The sequence below is a fragment of the Hirundo rustica genome, chromosome 17 (assembly GCF_015227805.2).
Source record: "Hirundo rustica isolate bHirRus1 chromosome 17, bHirRus1.pri.v3, whole genome shotgun sequence".
In the NCBI taxonomy this organism is placed as follows: Eukaryota; Metazoa; Chordata; class Aves; order Passeriformes; family Hirundinidae; genus Hirundo; species Hirundo rustica.
The window spans coordinates 2,198,235-2,210,699 of NC_053466.1; the positions used below are offsets into that span (position 1 = coordinate 2,198,235).

The 12,465-nt window shown below is 45.0% G+C and overlaps 1 protein-coding gene across 1 annotated transcript in view; it reads right to left on the minus strand.

Annotated features, from left to right (window-relative positions):
- Positions 1-12,465, minus strand: part of DNAH10 (dynein axonemal heavy chain 10) — a 48,449-nt gene that overhangs the window by 1,637 nt on the left and 34,347 nt on the right. The window contains exons 58-75 of the mRNA XM_040081126.2: positions 11,495-11,712; positions 10,941-11,162; positions 10,246-10,393; positions 9,168-9,447; positions 8,583-8,812; positions 7,835-8,108; positions 7,092-7,196; positions 6,492-6,646; positions 5,584-5,738; positions 5,194-5,377; positions 4,466-4,666; positions 3,216-3,425; positions 2,750-2,845; positions 1,932-2,103; positions 1,375-1,506; positions 860-1,071; positions 622-789; positions 241-421 (exon numbers count right to left, since the gene is read on the minus strand). Coding sequence (XP_039937060.1) covers positions 241-421; positions 622-789; positions 860-1,071; positions 1,375-1,506; positions 1,932-2,103; positions 2,750-2,845; positions 3,216-3,425; positions 4,466-4,666; positions 5,194-5,377; positions 5,584-5,738; positions 6,492-6,646; positions 7,092-7,196; positions 7,835-8,108; positions 8,583-8,812; positions 9,168-9,447; positions 10,246-10,393; positions 10,941-11,162; positions 11,495-11,712 — 3,343 coding nt within the window. The remainder of the gene's footprint in view (positions 1-240; positions 422-621; positions 790-859; positions 1,072-1,374; positions 1,507-1,931; positions 2,104-2,749; positions 2,846-3,215; positions 3,426-4,465; positions 4,667-5,193; positions 5,378-5,583; positions 5,739-6,491; positions 6,647-7,091; positions 7,197-7,834; positions 8,109-8,582; positions 8,813-9,167; positions 9,448-10,245; positions 10,394-10,940; positions 11,163-11,494; positions 11,713-12,465) is intronic.

A 12,465-nucleotide genomic window follows, 5' to 3' on the forward strand; every position in this document is an offset into this window, starting at 1 on the left:
CACACATATATATATATATATATAAAATCCCTGCCTGTGGCTGGGAAGAGTGTGCTTCATGCACACAGGATCTCTGCAGGGACCAGAACCCAACTACTTCTCAGATGGAAATCATGAGGACTGTGAAATGCAAACCCAGGGTAAACACCTGCCAAGGTTTAACCAAAGTAATTTAGCGTGCCAAGCAGATAGCAATTAACTACTTTATTATTTTTGTCAAACGGTTGTGAAAACACCTACCCTGAGAAGATGCTTCAGTGATCTCTTGTGCTTTCCTGTACTTGGTTACCTCTGTGTAGAGGGTGGAGTGATCCAGGGGCCACCTGTTCTTCCTGCAGGTGGCTTGGACGAGAGCGGTCAGGTAGGACTCGGGGATGTGCAGGCCCGACAGCCACATCACCTCAGGCTCCCCCTGGCTGACCTGCAACCACAGACGGTGATGGGCAGCACCCAGTATGCCCCTGCGCTGCCCTTAGAGAGGAGCTGGGCTCAGTCTGCCCTGCACCACAGTTGGCACTCGTGCAAGAACTCACCTGAAGTGTTCACTGCCTTCTGCACCAGCCTGCACAGCACATCGTGCAGGTTAACAGAACAAAAGGCTTTCTGGAGGCACTTGCTTACCCATCTGGTGTACTGGTCATATCGATCTCTAAAGAAAATAATCCAATTTCCAAGGGTTTTGAGGGTGTCAGGGGCCAGGCGCCGCCAGATCTTGGGAATCTGCCCGTTGAAGAGAGCCTGAGCCACGTCATCCAGTTCACTGCTCATTCCGACTTCCCCAGCCAAGGCCTGCAGCAGGGGTGAGAGTTGTGAGGGCGAAGCCCAGCCGGTGCCACCGAGTTGCTGTGATTTTACTTACACGTTGTAGCTCAGCCAATGATTTTCCCATTCGAACAATGAGCTTATTAAAACGTTCCAGTTCCTGCAACAGCACCACAGTCGTAGGGGAGATTTTTACCCCATAACCTTTACGTATGTGGTCGAGATCAAACACTTGGGGTAATTTGTTTTCTATATCCTTGGCAACATTTGCAATATATTCATCTCGACTAATTCCTGCACCAGTTTCACCTGAAAAAAAAAAAAAATTAGTGAGACTAAATCTGAGAGAAGGCTGAGAGCTGAGTCACCTTTTGGCATCAGTCTCCCTCCCTCTCCTGCTCTGACATTTGCCCATGGCCCTGCACGTCCCCAGCTGTGCCTGGGGGCAGGTGTTGAGCTGCTCCCAGCCTGAGCCCTGCCGTGGCTTTGTCCCCGCTGTCCCACTCCCCGTGCTCCCCACACACCCAGGGGCTGCTCTCGCTGTCCCCCCAGGGCTCAGCACTCGCTGCTGGAGATTTCCTGTTCACAGAAATGTTCAGACAGGGCACGCACCAGTTTGGGGCTGCAGCTCGAGCAGGTGGACCCACATGTCCCTCACGGCGTGCATGTAATACCCGATCTCGGCGTTGGCGTGGAGGCCCAGCACCTCGGGGGTGTTGGAAAGTGGCAGAGCTTCTATGGCCTCTGGAATACAACCACACAGGCTCTGGTAACCCAGAACACCACTGCAATTTTGCTATTGTTCTGCTTGAATAAAAAAAAATCAAATGCTAAAGCTGGCGTTGGAGCAATGCACAGATCAAATAAACACTCCTAAGCACATACAGAGCCTCCCCCATAGAAATATTATATATCACTTAACCAAATTAACATGCTGCTTTACAGAGGTTTTGTGGTTTGGGTTATTTTTTTGGTTTTTTTAAACACCTGAGGAGCTCAGTGACAAGCTCACATTCCCAAAAGCTGCTGTAAAGCAGTGGATTATAACACTGCAATCCATACACCAGCAGTGCCTGCTGTTCTGTTCAACTCTCACACTCCATTGTATGGAGACAATGTACACTGGAAGCAGACTGTTTTTTAAATGTAGCAGAAGAAGCATTTCTTACCAACAAAGTCATCTTTTCCCTTCCCTTCTGGAATTTTGTAATCGACTGTGTCACTTTTATAAAAATGGAACACTTGGAAAGTGTCAAATAGGAAATCCCCAAGGTACTCATCCATGTAGATGGTCAGGATGCGCCGGTCAAAGCTGTCGATTGCACGCCCACCATACATGACCTGGAAATGAGGGACATCAGTGTCACAGCACCGGCTTTGGGAGCAGGAAATAGAGTTTAAAAAAACCACTGAAAGATCAAAACTACTCTTTGCTTTTGCAGTGGTTATGGTGTAACAATGCCTCCCTTACGGATCCCAAGGACATCTCCAGTCCACTCTCAGGGGACAGGAAGGAAATATTTGGCCTTGATCTGAAGAGAGCTGCTCTGGGCACTCCTCATCACCCATCTGGATGATTTGTGTGCAGTGGGACCTTCCTGAGGTACCAGCTCGTGCTCCCCTGGGATGCAGTGCTGCAAAGGGACAGTTTCCTGCAGGATTTCATGTTGCAGCAGCTGCCAGTGCAGTGCAGCTGCACCAGCTCTGAGAACACGCATTTGCGGAGCTGCAGTGATACCCCACGTGCCAACAGCACTGTGCTCTTCCAGCACAGGGTCCCGAGGGCTCTCTCAGATTTAATTAAGCACTGTCACTCCCTGTTGTGCAGTTGCACACAATGGCCCTAATTCCCTGAGACTGAGATTAAGGCCCTTGCTCAGGGCTACACTGGAGTTTCAAACCCGCCCAGGAAAGATTCCCAGCTTTACCTGCCCATGCAGAAAGGAAACTTCATTTATCTGAATTGCTGTGGCATTGTAGCACTCACCTCCCCAATAAGATATTTGAGACTGCTCCAAGGGATTTGATCATCCTTTTGTTCAAAAGCTTTTGTCAAGTATGTGTTAAGGATTTCCATGCACACCTAATGAATTTGTTGGAACATGTGAGATAAGATTCATAAATCAGATATACATATTCATAGGTTTTATTTAATGTAGTTCTTGTTTGAAAACTAACAATTACTTTTTTCTGAAATAATTAAAAAGTATAAATCCTCTTAAGAAAAGAAACCCATGAGAGAGGCAACAAAACCATGAAGGTTTGGGAATCTAATTTTTAGCATCCCAAACTGACATTATAGAAGATCAGGAGTCTACATGACTCCACAGAAGCAGAAAAAAATCTTAAGCAAAATCTAATAGTGAGAAAGAGTAAAGCTGGATAAATTCTCTGTTTTCAAAAGTAATCTGAGCTACTCAAGAACATAAGAGCCATTGCAATTGTTTTCTTACCTGGAAATCAGATTCATTAAAATCGTACGGAACATTCCAGCCAACCTTCCCAAACTTCCTTCTCTCCTGAACCACAGCATGGAAAAATGCCAAGACATAGACTAAGGATTTGAAGGCAGGATGTGGGCACTGCTCTAAGGCTTCCTGGGGAATTTTGAAGTAGGTGGCTCTCATATTCAGTTTCAGACCATTAGGTGGTTCTGTAACAACCTATCAAAATAATTAGGGAAGCCATCAATTACTGGCTAACTTGAGGAAAATAGGTTGTAAATATATCACCTTAAGTAAGCTAGACAACGCAAGCATGACATTTTAAGTTGTTTTCCAAATGCCTATCAAATAATGGATTTTTTTCTTAAGTAAAGACATGAAACCGACCTTTTAAGTTTATCAAGGTAAACACAGCTATGCAAAGAGAACCCGATATTATTTTGGAATTAATCATGTTATTAGCAAGACATTAATATTTCTCACAGCTGAAGATCAGATCTAATTTACTGAAATACCAGTACTTTACACATTTTAATGTGCCCTGTATCCCCACAGTAAGATGCTTTAACAGCATGGTTTTACTGCTGATCAAACTGCCAGAGCTGATTCCTGGCAGCTTTTTCAAAAGGCTCTAAAACCTCAGTTCGCACTGCTCCTGGCAAGAGCAACTAAGTGCAGATCTGCAGCCTTAAAGATCCACTCCAGCTCCTTCCCACTGCAGGAGGAGTGGGAGAGCAGCCCAGAGCTGCCACTGCCACTGAGCCACTGCTTTTGTGAAATAAAATAATGTTTACAGGACAGGGCACCACAACAGCAGTAAAGCAGCCACAGAAAAGAACATTAGGGCAGAATCACAGCCTGTGCCTTCAAAATAATCAGCTCAGCAGCTGGAAACCATTATTCTGTTCCACTGGCACTGCCAGGCTGACACAGGCCTTGGTTCTGCACTGCAGCACCAGGGCTGGCTGGGTTATTTCTGTCTCCAGCTACTCCTCACTTGTGGCAGCATTTAAATCTAAAAACCATTTGTCACATTTCCAGGTTTACACACAAACCTCTGCTTTGAAATAATTGCCAAACAGTTTTCACCCAAAGGAAACATCCCAGTAAAATAAACAGGATGATGAAAAAAGGATTTGGTTTAAATAAAGACAAAAATCAAGTTTCATAAGCCTGGGCCAGCGTGCTGCGCTCGGGTCAGGCTCTGCCTGTTCTGCTGGCAGTGCCAGGATGTGCCCTCCTGGCTGGGCTTTCCCCACCTTTAAGGCCTTCTGCAGGATTCCAATGGGGAAGCCTTCAGTCGGGTCGGTCGTCAGCCAGAGGCGAAAGTCTTCGTGAGGCTCTGTGATTTTCTCCACGGCCTTTTCCAGGTGGATGAGCCACTTCACCAAAAGGTGACAGTTCTGCAACATCAGCCACTGCCCTTGAACCACTGCTTCCTCCAGCAGCTGCAGAGCGATCTGGGGAAGGGGAGAAGCACCTGTAACTCTCCTTTGCCCTGAGAAGAAACTGCCTCTGATGGGCTCGTGCAGTGGGTTTTCCTGCTAGGAAAGTGGTGGTCTAAATGAGGCTGGTAGGAGTTCTCCCACTGACTGAAATCATGTTAAGCTCTGAACATCCTGCCTTAGAGTCCATAACAAAAAGAGAAGTCACAGGAAAGGCAGAAGAAGCAGCAGGAGAACTTCCAACCACCTCATGTCCACACACAGCAACATCTTCTCATCTCTACTTTTAACAACTGAAAATCTCATTCTGAATCTACCCTTGCTCAAACCAGAACAGCAGCCACTCAGCCAAATGGCCTCTTTCATGTTCAGTAAAGTGTTATTCCTAAACTAACAAATCTATGTCAGAACCATGAGGCAACTCCTTTTAAAATGGAGCAGATCTATGGAAAGGAAATTTGATCAGTCCAAAGCATTAGGAGCATGGCTTCCAATTCACACTCACTGCACTCAGCACATCCCCGCCCTCCCACCCGAGTTACCTCTTCTTGGCCTTGTCCCATGGCCAGGAATTTGAGTCTATCTGCTTTAAAATCTGTCCTCTCAGCCAGTTTCATCAGGTCACTGACAGGATCAGAGCCAGGACTCAGGATAAAAACCACGGGCGAGAAAGGGGTGCTCTGCTGCAGGATGGCATCGAAGCTGATCACGGGGGGTTGCACATACCTGGCAGAGGGAGAAGCCCAAAAATTTGGCTGATTTGCACAGAGCAGCTGCCACGTGTGAACAGGGCAAAGCTCACCAGGGGCTGCACATAGAAATCATTCAGAGTCAAGCCCTGCTCTGCTCTTCAGGCAAAGGACAGAACCATTGAGGAAGCTGATCACAGCTGCAGCTGCGATCAGGGGGTGAGAGAGAGGAGAGCGACTCACGTCTCGCCCATCGTCACCGTCACGTAGTCGGTCACTGCCCGGTACATCCGGTCCACGCGGAAACACCGCAGCAGGAGAAGCTTCTGGAAGTCTGTGATGTTGCCCTCATAGTGCAACGGCAACGGGATCTGCTCCAGAGCATCTGTGTCGTACCACTGGCAAGAAAAGACAGCACACAGGGCAAATGAGTCCAGGCTCTGTCAGGGAAATGATTAGGAAAGAGAAAATCAATTTGATGAATGAGGGGCCAAGAGACAACAAAACCACAAAGTCAATCACTGATTTACTGTCGTGTCATTACAATAATTTTAATATTTACTGCAAGTCAATTTTAAAAGTTCAGGTGAATGTAAAAAAATCCAACTTTCTCAGTGTAAAGTATTCAAGCACAGAAACACACTGTATTAAGATATAGCAAATAGCATCACAGGCAAAAAGGTACCAACAGATTGCTTGCAGGAAGACTTTTTATAAGGCAAGAAGACATGGAATGAAGCTAAAGGAGGAACAAAGGATATCTGTGTTTGTCAACAGCCTATAGAATTCACTGCCACAAGATCAAAGCACAATTTAGCAGCACAAAAACAACACTGAAATGTCGACTGTGGAACAGAAAATTTCCACTGATTTCAACAGGGTAAATAACTCCTCTAAGGCATTTGACTGACAAATAAAAATTGTACAGTATACCAGGGAAGGTTTTTGGTTTGTTTTTTTTTAAATAATATAATCCTTAATTCTTCTGCAAATTAGTCAATCACTAACTGAGGTCAAGAAGCAAAGAAAGGCCTTGAGGGAAGAAGCCCACAGTGACATCTCCCCTGTGGAGTGTTGTGACACATTGCATCACACTTGAAATACCAGAAGAAAAACCAGGAGACAAAACAGCATTGCAAAAAAGCACGTACATTTTTCCATACATCTGGATTTTCTTCCACATCATCTGGAAGAGATTCAAATTTCTCAGGAAATAGTTCAGACAAGCGAATTAGATCTTCCCAGCCTTGATCTGGAAGCCAAGCGAACGGTTTCTTTCGGGCACTCTTCTCCAGGGAAATATTGCCTGGGCACATTCAGAAGCCAGAGTCAGTGTCTGTGTCAGAAATCCTCCAATGCCTGACCACACATCCAGCCCCTCTGCACAGAGGAACCAAGTGGAAATTTGTTCCTGGAAGCACTGTAAGGTTAGACTGGTCTGCTGGAGGGAAAATGGCATTTTATGTGTGCTTGCAAAAGCCAGAGTTTTATCTTCGCAAACATTTCTAAAATTAGGTACACACGGCCAGAAAATAACTACAGATTACTTTCCTCATGTAACATCCTAACAATTAGCTAATGTGAAATAGAAATAGCAGCGTCTCCAGTTTGTGTAACTCCTCAGTGGGAGAGCTCCCCTTCTTGAGGTGCTGGCTCATAGTAAATCATCTCTAGTCAAGGACCTGTCTTCAGAAGATCTTTTAGTTATTGCTATGTAGAGCTACATATTCACATATAAATATTCACTTTACCTTTCAAAAAGAACTCAAATTCTTCTTGTGGAACTCGGCCTTCAGCTTGTTCTATCTTGACAGTCATATCAAAGGAGAACAGTAACTTGTGCTTCTCAAACAAGCCTAAGTTAAAAGGACATTTTCAAAAATCAGCTGCTAAAGCTTGTGGAACAGGAGCAACCTTTCAACCCACGTCCTTCATCTGTTGTGGGGCTGATGGGATGCTCCACCCCTGCAAGTGCTGAGGGATGAGGCCCTCAGCAACCCAATCTAGTGAGTGGCATCCCTGCCCATGGCAGGGGATTCGAACCAGATGATTTCTAAGATCCCTTTCAACCCAACCATTCTGTGATTCTACGATCTGCTCACCCCACAAAGACCATTTGGTTGATATCTGGAATTGATATTCCTAAAGGTCTTCTCCAGCCTGAACAATGCCATGATTGTGTGATCAAGGGGATCAAAGCTGGGGCTGTGAATCAGGCTTGAAGAGTCAATACAGCCCCTGTGAGCCTATGGCTGCCTTGACTGCTTGTAACTGTGCTAAGAAAAACATTTCTGCAAGAGTGACATGGGCAATGTGCAATGTTCCTTCTAACAGAAATAAGCAGGGAGTAAAATGTGAACCAGGAGCAGTGCTGAGACATGAACATCACTGAATTCCCTGCTTGGTAACTTGCCCCTTTAACATGAACCAGCTGAAGTCAAGGCTTCACCTCACTTGCACAGCACAGTCTCAGCCCCAGTTAAACAGCACTAACCTGTGCAGCCATAGTTGTAGGTGTTCAAAGTCAGCGTATCCATGATGTTTTTTAACCTCTTAGGAAGAATAGGACTGGGCATGGATTTCCGAAGAGAGAATCCAAAAACCTCTAAGAAGGAGGCCAGTGAGAACTGGTACATGATGTTGACAAATGCCATTTCAGCCAGCACAGAGAAGAGAATGGCCCCCCTCTTGGCTGCAGGTCTGTAGCCATCACGGAGAAGGTCGATATCCACCGCGGTCTTCTCAGCCAGCTTCAGTTTCTCAATCACCTGGGCAGACAGGGATTTTGTACACCTGCAATTACTGTGCTGATCCAGAGTGGATCTATTATACCACAGTAATCAGGGCTGCTCAGTGCCTGCCTCTCTGTGTGACCGTAGAGGGAATCTGGGCAGGTAACGCAAAAGAAGTTGTACGAATTATAAAAATTAAAAGTTAGATAAAATTAATCCCACCCTGCATATTTATGAAAAGTAAAGGCAAAGATTTACCAAAAGTCATGGAAATAGGGTGGGAAAGCCCCTCTGGGCACCTTTAGTTCAATTTCTGCCCAAAGCTTGGTTATGACCACCCCTAGATCAGGTCCAGTGTGGCTTTGCCCAGCTGTGGCCTGAAAATTCCAAGGATAGATTCTTTAGCTTTGGAACCGCAAAAAAAGATTACTTTGGCCCTGTTAAGGACTCCCCTGATCACAGACTACATTCTGTTCATAGACACCCTTCCAAAAAGCCCAGAGCTGGTACCTCAGTAGCTTTGAATTTTGTCTCTTCCAAGGTTTCCACCAGTTCCACATTGTCCAACATGTTTCCTGTGGAAGTTGACAGTCCATGAAGGAGAGTGTCTTCCAGATTTTTCAGCAGGTTCTTGTTTTTGCTTGTCTCCTGGATGAGACGTTCTCTCTGTTCCTCCAACTCCCTCCTTTCAAAACCCGTAATGACACTGAGCAGCTGATCCTCTAGGCCCTTGAGTGTAACTACAGGTACAAACATGGACAGAGCACTGGGTTTTGGAAGCACAGGACAGTGTTTATACAACTTACTTAATCTCGAGCCTCTCAAAAAACTACATTGCAGCACAGCGATCTGGTTAATGACTGTGTATCTTAATTCTACCAAATCATCCTCACCTGACCAGTGCAGGAAGAGATATTTAGCTCAGTTGCAGATTAGAAGAGAGAAGTGAGAAGCACTTTCTATTAAATCAGATGCTGAGTACAAGGGAGAGAATGAATTTTTTCGTTTCATTGAGGTTTCATACAATGACCCAGGTCCTTAATTTGCACAACAGCATAATCCCTACTTTGTTATTAAGCACACACTTGAGCTTACCTGTATAATTTATAACAATAGCTCTGCCAAACACAGAGGGAGAATACTTTGGGTTTGCTAATTTGGTGTTCAGGTACATTTTAAAATTACTGTCATAGTCAATCTCTTTGTCCCCCAGGACAATGAATGCTCGCCCCTGTGCAACTTTGACATTTTTTTCTAAGACGTTGTCTATCACGGGGTCGATGTATTCATCAACACTGTGCACCAGGAAAGGGGTTCCATACTTTATGGCCTGTTCCAGTTGTTTCAGGAAGTCTGGGTCATTAAAGGAAGCCATCTGCAAGTGAACAATGGGAAAACATGAAAGGAGAAATTATATTCAATTTGCTGAACATTATTATTTTGTAGTAGCTGCCAACACTAATTGTTCTTTGCTGCTTTTTGTCTTTCCTTGCACAGATGATATAAACTGCACTTGCACAAAACAGTAAAGGTGCTTTTTTCTGATTAGCTGAGAATAATTGCCATTTGGAAATTACCCTTTAAAGTTCTAGCTGTGCCTCTAAGTGTGTTTATTATCCTACACAGAAGTTCCATCCTGGAGCTGACATAAATCACGATCTACACCAGACTTTTGGTTAAACTCTTTCTGCGTGTGCAGACAGGCTGAGAGAGCTGGGGTTGTTCATCCTGGAGAAGAGAAAGCTCCAGCGAGACTTTATAGCACCTGCCAAAATGTAAAGGAGCTCCAAGAGAGCTGGAGAGGGACTTTTGACAAGCACATTTAGCAATAGGACGGGGGGAATGGCTTCAAACTGAAAGAGGTCAGGGTTAAATTAGATACTGGGAAGGAATCCTTCCCTGTGAGGGTGCTGAGGCCCTGGCACAGGTTCTCAGAGAAGCTGTGGCTGCCCCATCCCTGGCAGTACCCAAGGCCAGGTTGGACAGGACTTGGAGCACCCTGGGATAGTGGAAGATGTCCCTGCCCATGGCCAGGGGTGGAACGAGAAATCCTTCCCAATCCAAACCATTCAATAATTCTGTGATATATAACTGGCTCCCCATTCAAGGTGACAGATATAAAGGCAGCTTTGAAAACAATCAGTACTGAGGTAAAGCAATCTTCCATCTTTACCCTCAGATTATTATCTTCTTCTTTCTTCTTAATCCAATGCAATGCCTGCTGCTGTGGGTCAATACAGAGCGGGAAGCGGCTGGAATACGTTGTCAGGATGCCATTCTGGACAGAGAGCTCATCTGGGGGCAAGCCTTGAGAAACCCACCTGGGAACAGAATGGGCCAAAGACCAGCCTGGGATGAAGCTCCATGGGAGAGCAGCACATTTCATTTGTCAGTAACACATGCAACTCAGTGAGCACACGATTAGACACACAAGGACACACACAGAGTGTGATTTTGGGGACAGTGTCACAGCTCAGACTGACTCACAACTGCACTGCTCACTGGCTGCTGCCTTAGGTGAGCAACCCTGTGGTACCTGATACATGGGCTGCCTGGGATTGGGTTTAACACAAACCCATTGAAGTCAGTGAAAAGACACCTGTTGTGTTATGGAAATATATCTTACAGAGAACTCCTAAAAAGCTTCCTAGAAATGGCATTACATGTGTCGAAGTTCAGTGAATGTCCCCAAGTACAACTGTTTGTTACAACAAATGGCCCCTTTTAATCAGGACATGAATAAGATTCTGTCTCTGGTATGGCTGTGCACCTCCACCCATGATGCCAACTCTGTGCTACAGATTCAGCTCCAGGCTCCCACGTTATAACGTCACACTCAGCAGTCCCTGGGTCTCTCACTCGACGTACCTGCTAACCTCCACCTCATTGGTCAGGAGGCTCTCTAGCTTAAATGGATGGCTGACAGGGATTTCTCGTGAGAAAATGTCCTCTTGCCACACCTGATAGAGCATTTCATGACGGAACTCCCAGCTGAAGGCTCCCACATAGCACAGAAAGGCAGCAGCGAGCAGACAATCTCCAAGCAACTTCACCTTTCGTATTTCTAATTCCTTGAATTCTTCTGTCCACCTGATGGAATTATATGGGAGATTCTGAACCAGGAAGATGAGACTTATGTGCAGAATTTCCTGCTACTTCACGTACAGGTTAGACAGATTTACAATCAGTTTTCTCTTGCTATTATAGTGGCCACAGACACTGCGTTCACCTGAACCTTCTTCCATTTAATCTCAGTTATTTTCCAAGAGCTAATGGATATTAGCTCAGAACAGACAATAGCTCTTCTCAGAGACAAACACCATAGAAAGCAACATTTTCAAAAATGTCTTCACCGGATAGATTTTATCCCTGACACATGAACCTCTGGTGTCAAAAATGATCCTCTTTGAATCTAGACTTACCTCTCATTCTCAGATTTCAAGCCAGCAATGAGCTTGTCAGCAGCCTCTAATCTTCTCTGCATTATCTCTGCTTCTTCTTGTAACTTTTTGTTTTCTTCTATTGCCAGCTCATATTTTTCCCCCAAAGATTTCAGTTCATCCTGAATGGCAGCCAGCTCTGCCTGTATCTTTTCCAGTTCCCTCTTACTTAACTCGTAGTTCCGTTCTAGCCTGGCCACCTAAAGCACATTTTGAAGGAAACATAAGAGTGTCAGAGGACAGAAGGACTTTGGAGAGAAGTATTAAGTTCTCACATTTCTTTTGGTCATACCATATTTTTCAGAGTGTTCTGGTAATAAACAGTGTAAGCCAAAATAACTGACACTGTCACCCTCCTCTCCCCATCCCAAACACCCATCATTGTCTGACACTGCAGTTCCAAAGCAGAGGAATCTCCCAGTTTTGTACCCACAAGGAATATTAAAGCACTGGAAGTCAGCAGGACTCTCATGCCCTGACAAAAGGAGAGGTTTGTCCGCTTAATAACAGAAATATTAACTCCAAGAATAGTCAGACACGTCACCTAGTGAATATATTTTCTCTGTGGTCAGTTGTATTTAACAAGCTTTTCTTGACAAAATTTCCAAGTGTCATCTGTGGGACATTAGATTTCATTTGGTAATAAAGCTGAATTTCCAGTCATCCTAGAAAAAGCTAATCAAAAGGTCTGTGCTTAAGGAACACAGATTTAGTGTACCACTAACCTCTGCTCTGTCCAAATGCCATGGGGTTTAAAGTTTGTTTTTAATAAACAGCTCTAAACTGTGTTTTTCTGAGCACGTTGGATTACAAAATTCCAACTGAACAAGTTCCTCCCCCATCCCTCAAGCCCTGACATGGATGGCAACCCACAGCCCAGCACCCTGGTACAACAAATACAGTGATTTATGACTGAGAACCTGCCTCACTGCTATTGCAATAGCTCTCCTAAA